Source organism: Pelobates fuscus, chromosome 1, assembly GCF_036172605.1.
Source record: "Pelobates fuscus isolate aPelFus1 chromosome 1, aPelFus1.pri, whole genome shotgun sequence".
Classification (NCBI taxonomy): Eukaryota; Metazoa; Chordata; class Amphibia; order Anura; family Pelobatidae; genus Pelobates; species Pelobates fuscus.
Window position 1 is genome coordinate 216,166,017 of NC_086317.1, and position 22,240 is coordinate 216,188,256.

General features: G+C 41.6%; 1 protein-coding gene across 1 annotated transcript; it reads left to right on the forward strand.

The window, feature by feature from the left end:
• The first annotated feature begins 235 nt into the window (after window positions 1-235).
• Window positions 236-17,558, forward strand: LOC134610212 (embryonic protein UVS.2-like). Its single transcript, XM_063453230.1, has 14 exons — window positions 236-316; window positions 440-467; window positions 721-777; window positions 1,341-1,478; window positions 1,571-1,688; window positions 2,538-2,716; window positions 3,097-3,178; window positions 3,676-3,803; window positions 4,068-4,183; window positions 4,439-4,664; window positions 5,549-5,667; window positions 6,070-6,298; window positions 6,588-6,594; window positions 17,459-17,558. The coding sequence occupies exons 1-14, from the start codon at window positions 236-238 to the stop codon at window positions 17,556-17,558; spliced, it is 1,608 nt and encodes a 535-aa protein (XP_063309300.1).
• The last annotated feature ends 4,682 nt before the right edge of the window (window positions 17,559-22,240 follow it).

Below are 22,240 nucleotides of genomic sequence, written 5' to 3' on the forward strand. Positions count from 1 at the left end.
GCTCCAAAGACACTCCCTGCGATACTCACATCAGCAATTCATTGTTTCTACCTGTGAAAGACAGGACAAGGCCCCAGGGTCTCTCATGCATTATGGCTTAGATCTTCCATTCTGTCTGCTGATTGGTTAATGTCCCCTCACTTGCTGAATATAAGGGGCATCTAAGGCTGCACTCACATAGAGCGAGAGAGTAGCAAGTTAGCATCATTCTGATAACAACACTTCACCAAGAAGCATGTATCTGACATTCATCATTGTTCTACTGGTCTTTGTGGTGGGGCCTGCACAAAGTATTCCAATACCAAAACCATTTCAGGTAACACTCTACATCTTAAATGCTGATTTTGTTACTGCTCTTCAATCCCTAAGTCCAGGTAATGAAAATGTCCATGTATGTCACATAAAACTTTTCAATAATCCAATACTATTTGTTTTTTAGGATTCCACACCTGAACTGGAAGAACAATGTAAGTGATTATCTACCTTTCAATTTTCAGTATGAGGCACAAAATATTTAGAATTACTGACTGGAAAGATTTACTAAGCAAACAGATTGGGTTGGAAGCCATCCTGGTGCTATGTATTTTTGATATTTGGAACAAACTGAAACATCTTAGATTCAAGAAAAATCTGAATATCTGTTAGAATAAATGTAATTTATAATTATCTGTTAGAATAAATGTATCTTTATTTACCATGTCACACTATTTTTACCCACAGATGAAAATAAAACAGAAACTCTGGATGTATTCACCCGGCTTATTAGTGGAAACAAAAGTAAATATATACATGTATTTTTCTATCAGTTGCATGATATATTGATGCTCACTGTCTGAGTAATCTCTCCTATCTATTTATCTATCTATCTTTCTCTATTTTTTAAGTTCTACAAAATGTGCAGGTATGTTCTCTCTGTCTGTCTTTCTTTCTCTCTGTTTAACTGTCTGCGTGTCTGTTTATCTAAATATCACAGTACGTAAGATAATTAAAGTCAAGCCAGACTCTTGTCTTTACGTGGTGGTAAGTTGTTAATGCACGTGGATAAGTGGTTGTTTTTTCTTAAGAATTTATTTTGACAATGCTGATCCCACTATATACTCTTAGGGTATGTTGCAATTGAGATTTATTTTTACTAAGACCTCTTCCTAAAAGAGTTTATGAGTTTGATGTGCACAGCATTGCTTGAAACTTTATTTACCTATTTATACTAAACAGTCAATTAAATAAGTAATTAAATAAAACTGAGCTAATCTAGAAAAAAAAAATCTGTTTTGAAAGTTTTGCTGTAAAGTCACTGTAACTGAATGGGGGTCTTTTATCCTTTTCTCTTCTATTTGCAGACTTTAATATTCCGGTACACGATGGTGATATTATCATAAACAGAGCGGGTCGCAGTGCCATAAAAGATGCAGGATGTTTCTGGCCAAAGTCTGCAAACGGGACTGTCATTGTGCCTTACAGCCTTTCCCCTAAATACAGTGAGTTTTCTTGTTTTATTCAGTCATTATTTACACAAATTTAAGGATTTTATTTAATACATGAAGAATCTTATCTCCTTTTTTTCTTGTAGCTACTGATCAGGTGGATCTGTTTAAGAATGCAATGCAAGAGATTGAATCTGTAACCTGTGTGCGATTTGTTAATCATACAACCGAGGTGTCCTACCTGAATATTGTGGAAACAGGAGGGTAAGTACTGAAACCTTTCTTTTATATGTTGAGATACACCAGGAGTGTATAATTTAAAAGACCCAAAGTAATTTACAAAGGGTGCGTGCTTTAAAATGTTTTCACTTAGGTGACAGACAGACCTTTCCAGCTCATATGGAGGGCTGAATTGTAGCCTTTTCATATTAATACATAGGGAATCAGTAATTTGTTCTCATATTAATACTATTGTTACTATAGAGAAAAAGTAAAGAGAATGTGTCAGGTTGCTTGAAGTTAATGGGGGTAACCCCTAGATAAAGAATAACTAAACAAAGAGAGTGCAAGCAAACCTTAAGGGCATAATAAATCTAAATAGTATCCCTGCAGGTTTCTTGTACTGTAACAGCAACCCAAAAATTAATAAAATATAACTTTTAATAGAAAAATATTTAAAAAGAAAGCAGGGTCGCTATATAAATATAAATAGTGGAAAAACAGAGGGGAAAAACCAAACGGGAGATATTAGCTAAAACGGTGTCACCCCGATATATTTATCTTTATATAGCGACCCTGCTTTCTTTTTAAATATTTTTCTATTAAAAGTTATATTTGATTAATTTTTGGGTTGCTGTTACAGTACAAGAAACCTGCAGGGATACTTTTTAGATCTATTATGCCCTTAAGGTTTGCTTGCACTCTCTTTCTTTAGTTATTCAAATTAATACTATTTTAACTGGTGTATCCTATGATCTGTTGTTTAATGTAAACGTATTGATACACTATATATAAGAGTGAACCTCCAGTTATGACTACCATACATCTGTGATTGTTCAATATATTGTTCAAAATGTATTTAATTAATAATGATTCTTTTTTTTATGTCACCAGCTGTGCATCCAATGTTGGAAGAATTGGAGGCACCCAGAATATATATTTAAATTCCAAAAGTTGCATGTCCAGAGGGACCATTCAGCATGAGCTAGAACATAGTCTGGGATTTCAACATGAGCATTCCCGGAGCGACCGTGATAACTATGTTACCATTATGACCGAGTATATATCACCAGGTAACCAGTGCAGTGCTAATCCATATCATAAATACATAATCTCTGTAAGAGTAAAATATTGTAACTCACTTATTAATTCTGAAATCATAAAAAGTAAAAACAAAGAGCCAATAAAGTATTTATTTTACACTTGTTTAACTAAATTAATATTATTTAATTTAACTGAATTAGTGTAATAAATAAAAAGTGAGGGACGTTTTACCATTATTTCAAGATTTATCCTGCAATTAAGTTCAGCTTAACTCCATTGCATGTTAATACTGAGGAGAAGTGAGGAACAAATTATATAGATCTTTGTATCCACACATCATCTAGGTACATTCTTAAACATCCTATTAGAAACATTGAGCAGTTATTGATTTGTCTGTTTTCTCTTTTAGAAAATCTTGGTGGCTTTGCAAAGATGGACACGAATAACCTGAATATGGAATATGACTACTACTCTGTGATGCATTATCCCACGTAAGTAGCATACTGCCTCTCTGAAGTACATTGCTAAATACAATACCAAATGTCCTGTATGTCCATGGGTAGAATGTACCAGTGATTTCCTATCTGTTCTACATAGATTTTCAATACTGAATGTAATTAAACAAAAACTCAAAGCATCATAACCACTATATTACACTGTAATGGTTATAATGCCGGGAGTGCCCTGGAGCCCCTTCCCTAATTTAAGTAGTTAAATAATTTGCTAACAGTTTGATATCTTTCTTGGGATACATCAGTTGTCTCTCCTCTATTGATATTGAGAGCTGGAAGCTCCTGCTAGACACTTCTGTAAGTTTTCCTGCGCTAAGTCCTGCAGTGCTGAGAGGCAGAGAGCAGGCACCCCAGGTAAAACAGGTGCAAGCGTATTACTGTCTCCATAACAGTTACAGTGTTCATGGAGTGTTCCTTTAATACATTTCACAAAAAGGTCCTGCTTATTGACAGTTGGTTGTCTTCCTTCTTTGTAGCTATGCATTCAGTAACACATCAGGAAAAAACACAATCATCCCTAAGCCTGATCCTTCTAAACCCATCGGACAGAGAGATGGACTTAGTACCCTGGATGTTTCTAAAATCAATGCCCTTTACAAGTGTGGTGAGTTGTCAATTATGTGATTCCTTTATCTGCTAACATTGGGTTATAGCTAGAACGGATCACTGTGCTACCTGCACATAGAAAGTGAGACAAATATGGATGAGGACAGAAAGATATTAAGGTATTGTTTGCATGAGTGAGATCGTTCTTGGAAATGGGAGATCCAACAGGAGAGGAACAGATACAATAACATGATATAAAATAACTCTCTAATCAGATTTCTATGTTTCTTCCGTGATCTCACTTTTTCTGTTTTACTTGCAGATGTCTGCTCAATGCTGCTTAGTAATGTCACTGGTACAGTGACCTCAGCCAACTACCCAAATAGTTACCCCAATAACAGCAACTGTGTTTGGCTGATCAGAGTTCCATCTGGACAGGTAATAAACTGTTGCATTACCATGTACCTTGCAGTAAAGTTCAAGGGGGGTAACCGCTTATTCAGCCTTTACGGATAAAGTCCTTAAGGTATATTTCATTCCATTGTAATATGTTGTTGGTTCCCCCTTAATGGTATACAGCCACACTGCCTTGTTTGCTTTTATTTTTGATTACATTCTAGGATCAGTGAACTCATTTTACCTCACAATATTGTAAAAATGTTATTATTCATTTTTCTTTATTATTATTTGCAGGTTGTTCTTAAATTTGATTTTCTTGATGTTGAATCCTCTATTGGCTGCTCTGCAGACTATATTAGAATTTATGATGGACCCAGTAAGACGTCTCCTGTGCTATTAGACAAGACATGTGGTATGCCACTGATCCTTCCAATGACATCATTATCTAACCAGGTGCTCATTGAGTTTGTCTCTAACCAGAATGGAAGTGGAAGAGGTTTCAATATCACCTATAAGTCAGGTAATTTTAACATTGCTTTGTTTCCTGGTCTTATTGTATTTCTGATTTTATAGCACATCTTACAAGACCTTATCCATCAGACACATTACACTAAAGGTGAAAAAGCATTTTCCTTAGCTACGAGTCACAGTGAACTAAGTTTTATTGCGGTATAATTCTAAGTATATAATTAAATAGTGTTATATATAGGAAATCTGTTAATTATAAGTTTCATTTTCTATGTTACATTTGGTTCTAAATATCTTGAAGAATATATAGACTAGAAAATGTCATTTTTAACTCTACATGAAGGTTTTCTTGAGGGCTGACAAAACAGCACTTTCTCTACATCCAGCTTATTGTAAATGAAGTGACAACAATATAAGTAGAACTACATTAGAAAAGCTCTTATTCTGTGTAGAACTGTGACCGTTGCAAAAGGTAAATCTCAAATGGATAGAAAAAGAGCAAAACCAGGGAGTGAAGTCTTATAAAAGATGGGCGCAATGCCCTTAAAAAAGTGCAAAAATATGCAAAGCTAGCAGCAGGAGGTACTTCTATTGCTATATCTAAATATATCATGCAAGTTTTATCCTAGATATTATTCTTGTTAAAGAGCTAACTTTTTAGGGGAAATTAATGATTGCTCTATATTATTGCATGCACACTATAGATCAAAAATAAATCACATGTAGTTCATTCCCTTTAGCATTATTAATATGCCAGCTGTCTCTCTGAATAGTTTTCTACTAAAAGAAAATGTATTTTAAAGGTTATTACTTTTAACTTTGTATATTTAATTTTAATTGACGTTAGTAATTTTCTTCTTTTCTAAAATCAGTAAAAATATTTAAAACATATAGAAATTATACTCTACTTTACTATAATCAATCCTTCCCTTACAGTACAATGTGGAGGTGAGTTTTATGCTCCTGCAAAGAACTTCACTTCTCCTGGATACCCGACCGGCTACTCTCCAAATTTGAACTGTACATGGATAATTTCCGCTCCTCCTCAGTACAAGGTATGATGTTTTTCATGGAAGAAAAAAGCAATTGCTCTATAGGAAAATACTGTGGACTCTCCAGAACAATCTCTGCTGCTGCAACAAATGTTGTAAAATGAAATCCAACATGTGGTCTCATATAAAAACACTCAAACTCTGCCAATATGGCTACAATTTTGTAATTTACTATCATCATATATAACAAATGTTCTGTATAGTGAAATTATTAATTTGGCTTTTTGAAATCTCCTACATTTGCTCTTGTTTGATAAAGTTTGATTGTCAGGATTCAAAAGGCAGATGGAAAAGTACAATTTGAGGAATTAACTTAATTAGCTGGCATTATAAGGCATCTATCTATCTTTGGGTTTTGTGACATGCAGGGTACTAAAACATATTATTTGTTCTTGATTCTTATAGATCTCTTTGACTATAAACGACTTTGAGCTTGAGCCTATGTTCTATTGGATGTGCAGAAGTGACTCTCTGTCAATTTATAATGGACCAGATGCTGCCTCTCCACTGATAGGACAATTTTGTGGTATTGAATATCCCCGTTCTATTACTTCAAGTGGAAATTCAATGGTTCTACAATTTCTTACTGATTTCTCCATCCAATATGAAGGATTCAAAGCTTCATACAAATTTGGTGAGCATTGCCATGTCCCTCACATAACTGACTTACACCCATTTACCAAGTCATTAAATTTAATATATTGGCCACAGTGATTGTTGGCTCTCGTGTCCATTGCGATCGTCCACTCATATTAGGACAAGCTTCCCCATATAAAATTGTATTTAGTTCTTTAAAAAAGAGTACTTTGCGATTATAGTAATATGATCCTTTACACTACAGTGTGAAATTAACAAAATGAACAAAAGCTGTATTCGATATGACCTATTTTGTCCCTTACATATTTTTGTGTTTTCCATTGCAGTGCCAAAGTAAGAGTAAGGATTCGGAACAGAAGACATTGTTTGTTACGGATAAAATGAAGCAGAAAGTGCCTTATATATCCTTTGCATAATGAATTGTTTTTATATTTTGATGAAGTGAATGATATTTATTTTTGTCTGTTTTCTGTAACATTGATCAAATGTTCTTTTCACTTTCATATATTTTCATATTAAAACAAAAAAAAGTAAACATTTTGTAAATCGAAAAAATAAACTTGTTGATATTTAATAAACTTTGGATCTTTATTTCCTGCAATAAGGGTAGTTTCTAGACACAAAACGCACACAAAATGAACATGAATTTCAATTAAAATAATTGTAATGTGAATATAAGGAACTATGAGAATACTGCAGGTCGTATTCTGTAATTTCTTTATCATATGCTTTCCAGAATCACAAAGAGTATATACAGTAACTCACACAAGAGAGAACTCAATATTTCTGAGTAATTCTCCTGCCTGAGGTTATGGAGTTTTAAATGTACATGAGCACAGGACTCAATTAACAGGTTTGACAGGTGAGTTTACATACTATTGTTATAAAGTGAAACTTTAAACCTCATTTAAGCATTAATTAGTTGTTAGCATAGCATAGAGGAAAGGTCTGGCTTGTTTAAAAAAAAAATAATGAATGAAATATCCATTTGTAACAATAAGTAAATGCCCCTACAATTAATACACTGGGACTATACACTATTGGCTTTGTCTGTGTATAAAATTGTCTAATTTAGGACATATTCTAATCACATTCCTGCAGACGAAATACAGATTTTCATATGAACCTGACAATGAACACTGTAGAACTAATTACATATTATATCTATGGCATTTCACCAGTCTTATTTAATTATCGGTATATCAATTTAATGAATCTTCACTTTTACATTAATAAATAACCAGCTATCAGAAACATCTGCTGATTTTGATAAAATAATTAAACATGTGCATTTGTTTTCGTACGAATACGATTTAGTCAGAAAATTAGTTTTTTTTCATTTTCATTTACTAAAACGTAAATGAAAGCCCTACAAACGAAATATAAATGAAACGAAAAGGGCCTTTTCATTTTGTTTTGTTCATTTAATAGACTCCGTGATTCTGGGGAATTAACCCCCACGGCATGGAGAAATAACAGTGCGCAAGCACTCCCAAAAGAAAACAAAGAGGGAGCCGGCAGCGCTACCAGCTCCCTCCTTGTAATAAATAACTATTCCTACCTCCTCCCCACATTAAAACCTACGTGGGGTCACCATATTAATAAAAGGGAGATTAAATCCTCCTGCATGCCCCTACTCATGGCATGCCGCGAGTAGGGGCATGTCTCCTAAACAAACTGAAAAGTACAAGTGACTGGGCAGTTATTGGCACAGATCCCCCCCATTCTCCCATGGTGGTGAACACAAATAACTAAAATGGTGGGGACATAGTGCCCCCCGCATCCCCACCATGACCTGCAGGTGGGGGCTATTAATATAAACACGGAGACCTAATGTCCCCCCTGGTCCCCACCCATGAGCGGCAAATTCAAATTGAAAGCAACCAATCACAGTGTTATGAACTTTCCAAAGAACTTTCCCAGGCTGTGTAACATGACACAGAGCACTCTGATTGGTTGGATTTCAAGCCAACCAATCAGAGTGCTGTGACAGGTAAATGTAGAGACTTACCCATCAGTCTCTTAATTTACCTGTCAGAGCACCACTCATGGTCCCCCCATTTTTTATTTAATTTGGGTCCCCACCAATTGCTCATGGGTGGGGATCTGGGGGGACATTAGGTTTCCCCTTTAATTAATTAGTGTCCCCACCTGCTGCTCATGGATGGGGACCACGGGGGATAATTAAGTCCCCCCTCTATTTATTAAGGGTCCCACCCGCTCATGGGTGGACACCAGACCCCCTTTAATTAATTAGGGTCCCAACCCACTGCTCATGAGTGGGGACCTGGAGGGGACATTAGTTCCCCCCATTATTTAGGGTTACCCACCTGCTGCTCATGGGTGGGGACCAGGGGGGACATTAGGTCCACCCCCATTATTTATTTATTTTGGGTCCCCACCCGCCCCTCATGGGTGGAGATCAGGGGGAATATTAGGTTCCCCATTTAATTAATTAGGGTTCCCACCCGCCGCTCATGGGTGGTGACCTGGAGGAGAAATTAGGTCCTCCCCATTATTTATTTAGGGTCCCCATCTTTGGATCATGGGTGGGGAATTGTCAGGGTACCTGTGGTCTCTACCTCCGAAAGAGGTAGAGACTTAGCTGTTCCTCCATGCAGACGGTCTGATGGCTCCCTTCCCCGCGGTCTATCCGGTCATGCTAGGCCGGCCGCGAGGGAGTGACTGCCTTTTACAGCATCTAGGCAGGAAGTAGTCATCAGGACACTCCCCCGGAACGACCTGTCAGTCAATTCCTGCAGGACCAATCAGAACGCCTCGGAGGCGTGGTTACTGCTCTGAACAGGGTATTTAACAGAGCTTCTTTCATTAGCTCATTGCCCTGTCGTGGTTCTAGCTTGTTCTAGTCACTCAGTGCTTGTGTATTCTATTATCCCTTTTGGTTTTGACCCGGCTTGTTTACCTTACTCTGCTTATCTCTGTTACCCTTGATTCGGCTTGTCTCTCGCTTACCTGTCTTCTGTTACCCTCGACCTCGGCTTGTCTTTGACCATTCTATACTGTACTACTTACGTTAGTCCGGCCATTCTAAGGTCCGGTATACGTATCTGGCTACTGTTTGTACTCTGCGTGTTGGATCCCTGTCCCGATCCTGACATTACGACAGGGCCAATGGATCCTGCAAGTACAAACAGTCAGCTGGCTGCTCCTGATCCTAGGTTTGAAGCCATGGATCACAGAATGGATCAGATGGCGCTTGCGCTACAGGCTCTATTAGCTTGTGCCAATAACCCACCAGAGGAGATACGTAATACCCCTGTTTCTCCTGTCGGTTCAGGTCTAGAGGTAGCCACAGTGGGTGCTTCTTCTCACATTACCCCCCCAGTACGCTATGGTGGGGCTCCTGAGAAGTGTCGTGGTTTTTTAAACCAAATTAGTATCCACTTTGAATTGCAACCTCGCTCTTATCCTACAGATAGGGCAAAAGTAGGATTTATTATCACCCTACTCATTGAGAAAGCTCTGAGATGGGCCAACCCACTATGGGAGAACGATAATCCATTAGTTTATAACTATAACGCATTTGTAGCTGCTTTTAGAAGAACATTTGACCCTCCAGGTAGAAAGGTTAATGCAGCCAGATTACTGTTGCGCCTGAGACAGGAGAACCAAACACTGGTGGATTATGCACTAGAGTTCAGGTCTCTGGCGGCAGAAATCAAGTGGAATGAGCAGGCGTATATGGATGTATTTTTGAATGGCCTATCTGATGTAATCCTTGATGAGGTTGCTACCAGAGAACTCCCTGAGAATTTAGAGGATTTAATTTTGTTCATCTCTCGTATAGATGAACGTCTAAGAGAGAGACAGAACACTCGAGAGAGGAACCAGAGACCTTCTTTTAGGTTAGCTCCCGCTGTTCCAAGTCCTGACTCCATGATATCTTTGCTTACTGAACCTATGCAGATAGGGTATACCCGCCTCTCTGAGGAGGAAAGACAGCACAGGAGAAGAGAGGGTTTGTGTATGTATTGTGGAGCCAAGGGTCATTTACTCTCGAACTGTTCTAACCGCCCGGGAAACGCTCGCACCTAAGTCTCTCTAGAGGACAGGCCTTGGGTGTTTCTATTTTGTCCTCTACTCCTGATTATAAAGATCACAGGCTTCTGCTACCAGTTTCCTTAACTTGGGGGAAGGAAGTAGTAAGGGCTATGGCATTGATAGATTCCGGTGCTGCTGAGAATTTTATCGACCAAGCCTTTGCTAGTAAGAACAATTTCCCATCCCAGCTAAGGGAGACACCTTTGGCCGTTGAGGCCATAGATGGTAGACCACTACTAGACCCTGTTATCTTTCGTGAGACCATACCCATTAATTTAAATGTTGGTATCCTACACGTGGAGAATTTATCTCTTCTGCTCATTTCGTCTCCTTCCGTTCCCATAGTTCTGGGGTACCCATGGTTGAAAAAACATAACCCTATTATCGATTGGGAGTTAGGAGAGATACTCTCGTGGGGCCAGGGCTGCCAGGATCGGTGTTTGTGCAAGGTTTCTCCATTAGCTAATATTAACATACCGGAGAATCCTACTCAGTCCACAAAAAGACAAATACCAGACCTTTACCTAGACTTAAGGGCAGTGTTTGACAAGAAGAATGCCGATTCTTTGCCTCCACACAGGTCATTTGACTGTAAGATTAAGCTTCTACCCGGCACTATGCCTCCGAGGGGCCATGTATATCCTTTGTCTGTTCAGGAAAACTCGGTTCTAGAGGAGTATATTCGGGAGAATTTAGAAAAGGGATTCATCAGGAGGTCTTCTTCTCCGGCCGGGGCTGGGTTCTTTTTCATTAAGAAGAAGGATGGCACGCTGAGACCTTGTATCGATTACCGAGGCTTGAATAAAATAACTGTCAGAAATGCCTATCCTATCCCACTGATTACCGAGTTATTTGATCGTCTTAAGGGCTCCAAAATCTTCACCAAGTTAGATCTCAGAGGGGCTTACAATTTGGTGAGAATCCAGCAAGGTCACGAGTGGATGACGGCATTCAATACCCGGTATGGCCATTACGAATACACTGTTATGCCATTTGGACTATGCAGTGCTCCTGCAGTATTTCAAGATTTGATTAATGAGGTACTTAGGGAGTTTCAGCATGATTGTGTTATCGTTTACCTGGACGACATACTAATACACTCTAAGGAGATTGAGACTCACCATAGACAGGTCAGAAAGGTATTACACAAGCTGCTGCAACATGGTCTATATTGCAAATTGGAGAAGTGCAGTTTTGATCAGTCTCAGGTAGACTTTCTTGGATACGTGATTTCTGGGGAAGGTTTTAAAATGGATCCTGTAAAACTTCAATCTATTTTAGACTGGCCCTTGCCCAAAGGACTCAAGGCTATCCAAAGGTTTATTGGTTTTTCCAACTACTATAGGCGCTTCATTAAAGGATACTCCTCTATCATTGCGCCTATTACCAATATGACCAAACAAGGGGCTGATACTAAGTTCTGGTCTAAGGAGGCTCTGGGTGCTTTCAAGACTCTCAAGGAACTTTTTGCCTCGGCTCCCATTCTAGTCCATCCTGATACGACTCTGCCTTTCTTGCTCGAGGTCGATGCCTCTGAGACAGCAGTTGGGGCTGTTCTGTCTCAAAGGTTAGGGGTGGATAAACCGTTACACCCTTGTGGTTTCTTCTCTAAGAAATTTTCTGGGCCTGAGAGCAGATATGACATCGGGGAAAGGGAACTGTTAGCAGTCATTAAAGCCTTAAAGGAGTGGAGACATTTGTTGGAGGGGACCCTACACCCTATTACGATTTTGATGGACCACAAAAACTTGTCCTATATTGGGGAGGCTAAGCGCTTATCCTCTAGACAAGCTCGTTGGTCCTTATTCCTGACTCACTTCAATTATGTACTGACTTACAGACCTGGTTCTAAAAACTCTAAAGCCGATGCATTATCTCGCCAATATGAACCTTCTACTGTACCTGAACCAGTTCTTTCTTCTATAGTTCCGAAATGCAATATCATTGCTAATACGAATCTCAGGATTCATTCTCCATTATTGGCCGAGATCATTAAGTTGCAACATCTAGCACCTAAACAGACTCCTGCGGGCCGTCATTTCGTTCCTCCTGCTCTTCAACTGGAACTTTTACAGTGTTTACATAATAGCAAGATGGCGGGACATCCTGGTATTCGCAAGACTTTCGCGTTGATCTCTAAGGACTTCTGGTGGCCTGCTTTACGGAGGGATATTGAGGAGTTCATCGCTGCATGTGAAGTTTGTACTAAAACCAAACAACCCCATACGCTTCCATGTGGATTCCTGCAACCCTTGGAGGTTCCAGAAAGACCATGGTCCTGTTTGGCCATGGACTTTATTGTCGATCTACCTATCTCTAAAAGACAGACTGTTATCCTCACCGTGGTTGACAGGTTTACTAAGATGGCACACTTCATTCCCCTGCCTAAACTCCCGTCTTCTCCCGAATTGGCAGAGATATTCGCTAAGGAGATTTTTCGCCTACATGGGATACCCTCTCAAATTGTATCGGACAGAGGCTCCCAATTTGTTTCCCGCTTTTGGAGGTCCTTCTGCTCTCAACTTGGTATTAAATTAAACTTTTCTTCTGCCTATCATCCTCAGTCTAACGGAGCTGCTGAACGTACCAACCAGAAAATTGAACAATATTTACGATGCTTTGTTTCTGAACACCAGGATGATTGGGTCGGTTTGATTCCTTGGGCGGAGTTTGCACACAACAATCTTGTTTGCGATTCTACTCATTCAAGCCCCTTCTTCATGAATTATGGTTTTCATCCGTCTATTCTTCCTTCGGATTCTCCTTCCCAGGGGGTACCGTCGGTTGATGTTCATGTTGCCAATTTGAGGAAGTTGTGGGATCAAACTCGACAAATCCTTGTGCACAACTCTATGTTGGTCAAGAAACACGCTGATAAACGTAGAAGGGCGGCTCCGGTCTTTGTTCCTGGTGATAGGGTATGGCTGAGCACGAGGAACATCCGTTTAAAAGTGCCCTCCATGAAGTTCGCTCCTCGTTATATTGGACCCTACAGGGTGCTGACCCGTATCAATCCAGTTGCGTATCGTTTAGCTCTTCCTAATACCTTACGCATCCCGAACTCGTTTCACGTTTCATTGCTGAAACCACTCATATGTAACAGATTTTCCTCCACAATAGCCCCTCCTCGCTCCGTTCAGGTGGAGGGTCAGGAGGAGTATGAGGTTAACTCTATTATTGATTCTCGAATCTCCCGGGGGAGAGTACAATATATGGTTGATTGGAAGGGATATGGTCCTGAGGAGAGGAGTTGGGTACCTCAGGAGGATGTTCATGCTCCCCGTCTCCGTAGGGCGTATCACTCTCGCTTCCCATCTCGTCCCGGTTCATTCCGCCCGGTGGGCGTATCTGAGAGGGGGGGTACTGTCAGGGTACCTGTGGTCTCTACCTCCGAAAGAGGTAGAGACTTAGCTGTTCCTCCATGCAGACGGTCTGATGGCTCCCTTCCCCGCGGTCTATCCGGTCATGCTAGGCCGGCCGCGAGGGAGTGACTGCCTTTTACAGCATCTAGGCAGGAAGTAGTCATCAGGACACTCCCCCGGAACGACCTGTCAGTCAATTGCTGCAGGACCAATCAGGACGCCTCGGAGGCGTGGTTACTGCTCTGAACAGGGTATTTAACAGAGCTTCTTTCATTAGCTCATTGCCCTGTCGTGGTTCTAGCTTGTTCTAGTCACTCAGTGCTTGTGTATTCTATTATCCCTTTTGGTTTTGACCCGGCTTGTTTACCTTACTCTGCTTATCTCTGTTACCCTTGATTCGGCTTGTCTCTCGCTTACCTGTCTTCTGTTACCCTCGACCTCGGCTTGTCTTTGACCATTCTATACTGTACTACTTACGTTAGTCCGGCCATTCTAAGGTCCGGTATACGTATCTGGCTACTGTTTGTACTCTGCGTGTTGGATCCCTGTCCCGATCCTGACAGGAATGGAGGGGACATTAGGTCCCCCCCTTTAATTAATTAGGGTACCCATCTGCTGCTCATGGGTGGAGTCCTGGGGGGGACATTTGGTCCCCCCATTATTTATTAAGGTCCCCACCCGCTGCCATGGGTAGGGTCTAGAGGGGACATTAGGTCCCCCCTTTAATTAGATTCCCCACCCATGAGTGGCAGGTGGGGCCCCTAATTAATTAATTAAATAAAAACATTACGTCCCCCCATTTATATGAATAGCCACCACCCGCTGGTCACAGGCTGTCCCAATAGGACCAATTAGGGTCTTACAGTCAAAATAAATTTAAGGGGCCATAGTCACAGGGTAGAAGGCTGGCAAGTAGTCCTCTCCAAAGCCCAGTGGCAAAGTGGTTTTTGTCACAGTAAGTATTGCGCTCACTTTTTTAAGAGCCTTCAAAGCCTGGCTCTGAGGGTAATTAGCAGAGTGCCACTTTCCTCCGGGTGGCACTTACGCAGTTCCCCCAAGATTCTTTGAGGCTTCAAGGACTTGATTGGAACAGCATATACAATTGAAATAAAATTTAAATTTATTGTTAACAAGAAAAAACATATAGTATATATTATAAAAATAAAAAGTCCAATGTAAAGTCCAAATTTGCCAAAATGCTTTTCACTCATCCATGAGTTTCCTCAGTGAGCTATAGTGTAGCCTCAAGAATCCTCCATTTTTAAATGTCCTGTGGGTCCTTTGAATCCTCCCCTTTTGAGGTCACGTTATTAGATTGGCCAATCCCAATATATAGACATCTATATAGTTCTAAATGTACTAATTAAGAAACAAATGCTGGATACAAATATCGCAATCTGGTTTGAGTGCTGCTATAACTAGCAGTAAGCAGCACTAACAGTAAATTCCCCATTTTCCCATAACTCCCACCCACCCCAGCTAGCAAAATATTTAATTATACAATATTTAAATTAGTTAATTAAATAAATTTAAGCCCTGAGGGTTAAAAAATAAATAAAAGTTCATCGTCAGGGGTTAAAAAAAATTAGATCACAGTATAATACTGTGATGTGTATTTTGAACACTGTAGGCAGTGATCGACTGGCAGGGAAGGGGTTAATTTTTATTTGGACTGGGTAAAGGGGTTATTTTTTTTTATTTTTTACTTAAACGTTATTAAAACTTTTTTTAACTTAATTTTTTAACTTTTTAAAGCTTATTTTAAAACTTTTTTTAATGTTAACCCCTAGTTAGCCTAACACTAAATCCCCCAATTCACCACTAACTTCCCCCCTTCTCGGCTAGCTAGATTTATAATTGTAAAATATTTAAATTAATTAATAAAATATATTTAACCCCTGAGGGTAAAAAAAAAAAAAAAAGAATTAACCCTCAGGGGTTAAAAAAAAAAATCAGATCATAGTAAAATGTAATCCCTGCCAATTAATCACTGTAGTCAGTGATCAATTGGCAGGGAAGGGGTTAATTTTTTATTAAAATGGGTAAAGGGGGGTGGGATTTTAATTTAACTTTATTTTTTTTCACCAGAGGGCAGGATCAGCACTGATCCGTCTCCCTGCACTTCACAATGAACCCGGAAGTGCAGGGAGGCGGAAGGTAAGTAAACACAGCACATGTGCTCGCTCTGACATGCTGTCAGAGCGGGCACATGAGCTGGGACAGCCGGATCCGGTGGTCCCGGTCTGCCTCTAATACAGAGGCAGACCGGAGCACCATTAACCCCGCGATCGACGCAATTGCGGCGATCTGGGGTTAATTTTTTTTTTGTGTGTTCAATATTTTTATTGATTTTTAGACAATGTCATAACTGTGTAACTTTGTAACCTGCAACTGTATTAAGGTATGTCGTCAGATTCACCAAGTCTCTGCGACGAGGTGTTACCCTAGATATAAAGGTAGGGGGAGGGGGGGAGGTGAGGAGGGAGGGGGGAGGGGGGTAGGAAGGTCGAATCGTTGTTTAGAAGATGTGTCTTGGGAGATGCATTTGTGAATGATGTTTCGCATCGGAGCTACGTAAACATTTGGCATTTTTGCCATGTTGTTTGCCAAGTTTTGTATGTGGGTCTCAGTCGCCTTGCCTCTATTTCGTATGTTTTGGTGGTGTCTATTGTATCTATGCACGTCTGGGTGCCTGGTGGGGTACTGCTCAGCCATGCCTTACTTATAGTTGTCAGCGCCGCTATGACAATATGATATGTTAGGTAAAGATCTGCCTTTTGTAGTTCGTGTAGGAATATCAATAATAGATAAGTTTCAGGTGATAGTGGTAGTGTATTACCGGTGGATGCTGTTATTATGTCTGAGACGTCTTTCCAGAAGGTCTTAATCTTCGGGCAAGTCCACCAGATGTGGAGCATTGACCCTGGTTCCCCCAGACATCTCCAGCAAGACCCCGATTTGTTGTGATCGAGTTTGTGTAGCCTAGTCGGTACCATGTACCAGCGGTACAGCACTTTCCTACTGGTTTCGATATGGGAAGTGTTCAGTGTTTTTGTGTGCCTCAAACGTTTGTAACCATATTTTGTTTGGTATAGGCTGGTTTAGGTCTTTTTCCCACGCCTTCATGAAGCTTAGTTTCCCTACGTGATCGTATGTCTTAGTCAGTTTGTACAGGAGGGACAGCATTTTTTGAGGTGGCTTTTGAGCCATACACACTTTTTCTAACTCCGTTGGTGTGTAGTTCTGTGCCTGTGCTATACTTATATCGACGTGTTTCCTCACCCATGACTGTAGTTGTAGGTACGAGAAATAGGCTCTATGAGGGAGGTTAAATTGTTTAGTTAGGGAGTTAAAGTCTATCAGGCGGCCATTTGTCATTATTTGGGATAGACGTGTGACCCCATTTTCATACCATAGGCCGTGATCAAAACCTGGCATAAGGATTTGGAATGCTTTGATTTGTAAGGCCGGGGATACATGTGAGTCAGGATAGTGTTGTTTGATGTATTTGTCCCAAATGTGGAGTGTCGCTGCCGTGGTAGGGCAGATATTTTTATATTTCGGTCTCATGTGTTTGGGCACCCAAGCTAACATGGACATCGTGAGTCCGTCCGTGTGTGCTGCTTCTATTTGACTCCATGTTGGTGGAGTTGTGTGATGGGAGGTGGATATGAGTGTGGTCATTATGGCTGCTGTGTAATATTTCATGATGTCTGGTACCCCCATCTCACCCATCTTGAAGGGCCTGTACATGGTTTCCGCTTCTATTCTAGGTCGTTTTCCTCCCCAGATGAATTGGGTTATGGAGCATTGGGCTTCCTGGAAAAACTGTCTTTGCAGCCCTATCTGGAGAGTTCTAAAGAGATACTGTAGTCTTGGCAGTACCATCATTTTCACCGCCGCTATTCGGCCTGTCCATGAAATATATTTCCCCTTCCAATTTTGTAGCTGTTGTTTAATTGCATTGAGTATTTTTATATAGTTCGCTTTATATAGTTTTTGTGTTGTGGGCGTGAGGTCAATTCCAAGGAAGGTTAGGTGATCGCATCTCCAGTCATATGTATGTTGGCTTTGTAAGTGGGTGAGTCGTGGTTTAGTGATGTTGAAGCCCATAGCTTGTGTTTTAGTAATATTTAGCTTATAGTACGAGCAGTTGCTAAATCTTGTTAGTATAGTTTGGAGTTGTGGTAGGGAAGTGTCAGGTTTAGACAGTGTAAGCATTACATCATGGGCAAACCGGGTGATCTTATGTGATTTCCCCCCTATATGTATCCCATGGACTACACTGGAATCTCTTATGTGTTGAGCTAGAGGTTCTAGTGCCAATATATAAAGTAAAGGGGAGAGTGGGCAGCCCTCTCTAGACCCATTTGAGATGTGGAATGGTTTGGAGGTAAAGCCGCCATTAGCTATTTTTGCTGTCGGGTTATCGTATAGTGCAGAGACCAGTGTAATGAAGCATGTGGGGAATGCAAATCTCCGCAGCACTGCTTCTAGGTCTCCCCAGTTTAGCCTGTCAAGGCTTTCTCGGTGTCCAGTGACAGTGCCACACTGGGTTCCTCAGATTTCTGGATCTTGTGTAAGATGTTGAGTAACTTCCTGGTCCCATCTGATCCCTGTCTGCCACGAACAAACTCCACCTGGTCATCCCTTATTAATCTTGGTAGGATGTCTCCCAGCCTATTTGCATAGATTTTCGCCAGTATTTTCAGGTCTGTGTTTAGCAGCGATATGGGGCGCAAATTTTGGCATTTATGTGGCGGCTTTCCTGGTTTTGGTAATGTTGTTATGTGGGCTAACAGCATGTCTCTAGGTATAACGCCTGTAGTTAGAATACTGTTGTATAAATTTTCCAGTTTGGGGATCAGGAGATGGGAGAAGGTCTTGTAGTATAAATTTGTAAAGCCATCAGGACCCGGAGATTTCCCTTTTGGGAGGGTTTTGATAGTGTATGTGATTTCGCTTGGGGTGATGGGTTCTTCTAGTAAAATTGCGAGAGTTGCTGTATTTGAGTTTCTTTTAAGAATGTGTCAATTTCCGTTGCTATTGGTTGATGTGTGTGTTCATCATTTTGAAGGTTGTATAATGTTTCGTAGTAGTCCGCCAGCATGTCGTTTATGTCGTGAGGATTGTATATTTTGTTTCCTTCAGAATTTATGAGGAATGGTATTTTCGCATTCTGTCTTTTCTGTCTTAGTAGTGTTGCCAAAGCCTTCCCCGCTCTATTACCCTGGGTATATGTTGTGAGTTTCAGTCTGTGTGTCATGATAGCTGTATGTCGCAGATGGATGTCATTTAGTTTCCCCTTAAGGTAGTCTATACGCTGTTGTGTGGGGGGGAAGGGTCTAGGATGTGCGCGGACGTTTTGTCCCTAAGTGATCTCAGAAGATCGAGATATTCTTTCGTAGCTTTCCTATTTAGGTGTGATACTTGACTAATCAGGAGACCGCGGATAACTGCCTTATGTGCCTGCCAAGTTGTGGCTAGTGAGACATCGGGTGTTTCGTTCAGGGTAAAGAATTGGGTTATCTCTTCATTGAGTTTGGTTTTGAATTCAGGGTTGTGTAGGAGAGCGTTGTTCAGACGCCATAGTGTCATCCCTCGGGATTGGAATTTGTCTCTTAAAGTTAGTTGCACTGGGGCATGATCGGACCATATTATGTTTCCTATCTCACTGTGTGTAACCTTCGTCAGTAGATCGCCTGAAACAAATATGAAGTCTATTCTGGTGTATGTTTTATGTACAGGGGAGTAATGTGTAAATTATCGATCGTTTGGATGTTGTGCCCTCCATATATCATAAAGATTGTGTTCTGAGAGGAGTTTCATAATGGCTGTGACCTGTTTGCATAATGGTTTGCACCTAGGGGACGTGCCCGACAGTGAAGTGTCTAGTCGTGGTTGTAGTATGTGGTTTAGATCCCCACATATGATTGTGGGTGACTGGTGGGTGGTAAGGAGTTTGTTTAGCACCTTCTGTCTAAAATTCCTCTGGTTATCGTTAGGTCCGTATATTCCCACTAAAGTATATAGGGTGTCGTTGAGTTTGCAGTGTAATATAAGATATCTACCCTGTGTATCTTTTTTGAGGCACAGGAGTTCAAATGATACTGAAGAGTGTATGAGGAATGAAACTCCTCATGCTTTAGAGGAGTATGTCGAGTGATACTGCTAATCTCTGCCAGCGAAGCAGGGTACCCTGTTGTGTACAAAATGTGTCTCTTGTACGCATATTATGTCTGATTTAGTGCGCTTAGCGTCCTCTACCAAGAGTCTCCTTTTGTGTGGTGTATTCAGTCCGCGTGTATTAATAGTCTGTATTTTCATCATTTGTGGGGGTTGTGTGGTATAGCTTATTGGGTCTTGTAAGTAAGTATACGCCAGTGGCATTCCCTGTGGTGTGCGAGGGGATTTTGTGTTGCTGTTGTGCAGAGTGGGTCAATTTTTTGTCATTGTAGAGTTTCAGCTTGTGGGCAGGTTGGTGGCGATATAGGTCTAATGTGTTGTAGCATCTTCGGTGGTTCATGACCGACCATGGGTAAATTCGGGATAGGGGAAAACAACTTGGGGGGGCTGTGTGAACTATATTCAAGATGTCTCTGTCCGAGACTTTATGTGGGCTTGCCACATCTGGGGGGTAGGAGAGAAGGATTTCTTCCATTAGTGTGGCTATTGGGCACCTTCCCAATTTACTGTGTTGCGCTGCATCTCCACGTGTCTAAGCGTGTGGATGCCTGAGAGTAGGGACATATTGTAAGTATTTCCATTTTGGGCGTCGGTTTTAGCCTGGGCGATTCACCCAGGGTAGAGACTCACCAGGTGGTTTGCTTACTAATTCGGCCCTTAAGGCCAACTTTGTTGATTCTATGGGGGTGTTTCTTCCAGTATCTGGTGGGAGTGGGCCTGGCACAAAAGGTTAGCAGTGTAAAATACATTATATACATATCATTGAGACCAAAATATACAATGAACCCGCACCTGACATGCCTCCACGCCTGACATTGCCCCAAAGACCTATTTTGGACCCGGAACCACTTCAGGTTTCACACAATCAATATCAGCCCGTTCTAACGGGTCCCGGTTACCTTGCAGTACATGTCCATAAGATTTATGCGCCCCAAAGTGTTTCTAGGGTTGCAGAGTCACGGCGGTCCATTCGGGACCCCAGGCTACGGGGATGTGTCCCGTATCGCTCTGGCAGTGTGTCCATATTGTGAGTCTAAGGCAACCGCCGTACAAGCTCCAGTGTCCGTTGTCTCACGGGGAGAGGAGGGAGAGCAGAGAGGAAGTGGAGAAGGACCGCACCGCCTTGGCTTCTTGGCTCAGACCAGGAACCCCCACGCTCCTCCACTGCTCTGCTTGCGCTTCGTTACAGGGATGGCGGGAGGCCCTGGTCCGGCTCTGCATTTCCGAGGAGGCCCCTGGTTGAGGCCTATGTCCGACTCCAAGGGTTAAATGTCCCGTGTAAGTAGTATGTCCGTGGTTTGCGTTCGAGTATTATGTGTGGTTGAGTGGGCTGTCGCCTGCGAACCAGTCTTCCAGCTGGTTTCAATGTTTCTCCTGGACTTTTTTCCATTCCGGTTGAAGTGAACCTGCTTGTTGTGTGGGCTGATCATTGGGTTTCACCGGAATGTTCCAGGTTTGCAATTTCCTCAGGCCTTCCTCAGGGGTATTCATCACCGTCGTGACTCCGTCCTTTGTGACCACCAGTTTCGTAGAGAATCCCCACCGGTATCTAATGCCATGTGACCGTAATGAGTTGGTGACTTGGTGGAAGTCCTTTCGTCTCCGTAGTGTGGCCATCGATAGATCCGCAAATATTTTGACCGTGGGGTACTCGGCCGGAGGCTTAGCTCTCATTCTACTTCCGCGGAGGATGTGTTCTTTTATGTGAAAGTAGTGGGCCCTTAATAGTACATCCCTTGGTACCGTTGGTGGAAGGTGACGGGGTTTCGGGATGCGATGCACCCGGTCGACCAGCAGCATGTCCGCCGGTATCTCTGGGGCATGAACGTGCAGAAGCGTTCGCACATATGCCGGTAAGTCAGCGTTGGTGATATCTTCAGGGACCCCTCTCAGACGTAGATTGTTTCGTCTGGAGCGATCCTCCATATCTGCCATTTTTTCTTCTAGTGTAGCGATCTTTGCCGCCATGCGTTCCACATTTGTTGCTAAGTCGTTTTGTGTGGTAGCAAATTCGTCACATTTGTCCTCCATGTGTGATGTCCGTTTTCCCAACTCCTGGATGTCTTTCCGCAGTGAGTTTGCAGTGTGTTGCCATGTTATAATTAATGTATTGGAGAGGGCATCCAAGGCCTCCTTAAGGTCTGCTTTGGTGATCTGTGATGTTTCTGGTTGTATATCCAGGTCGCTAGTATGCATGCCGTCGTCTGATTCAGGGTCTCCGGCTGCGGTTGAGGCCTGCATAGCCAGGGACGCAGGGGTCTGTTTCTGGCTGAAAAAATTGAACTTGTCCGGTTTCACCGAGCTCTTCTTGCTTCTATGGTGGGACATTGTTGTTCCGTGTGGTTAGATGCAGCTTAAATCGTTAGGAT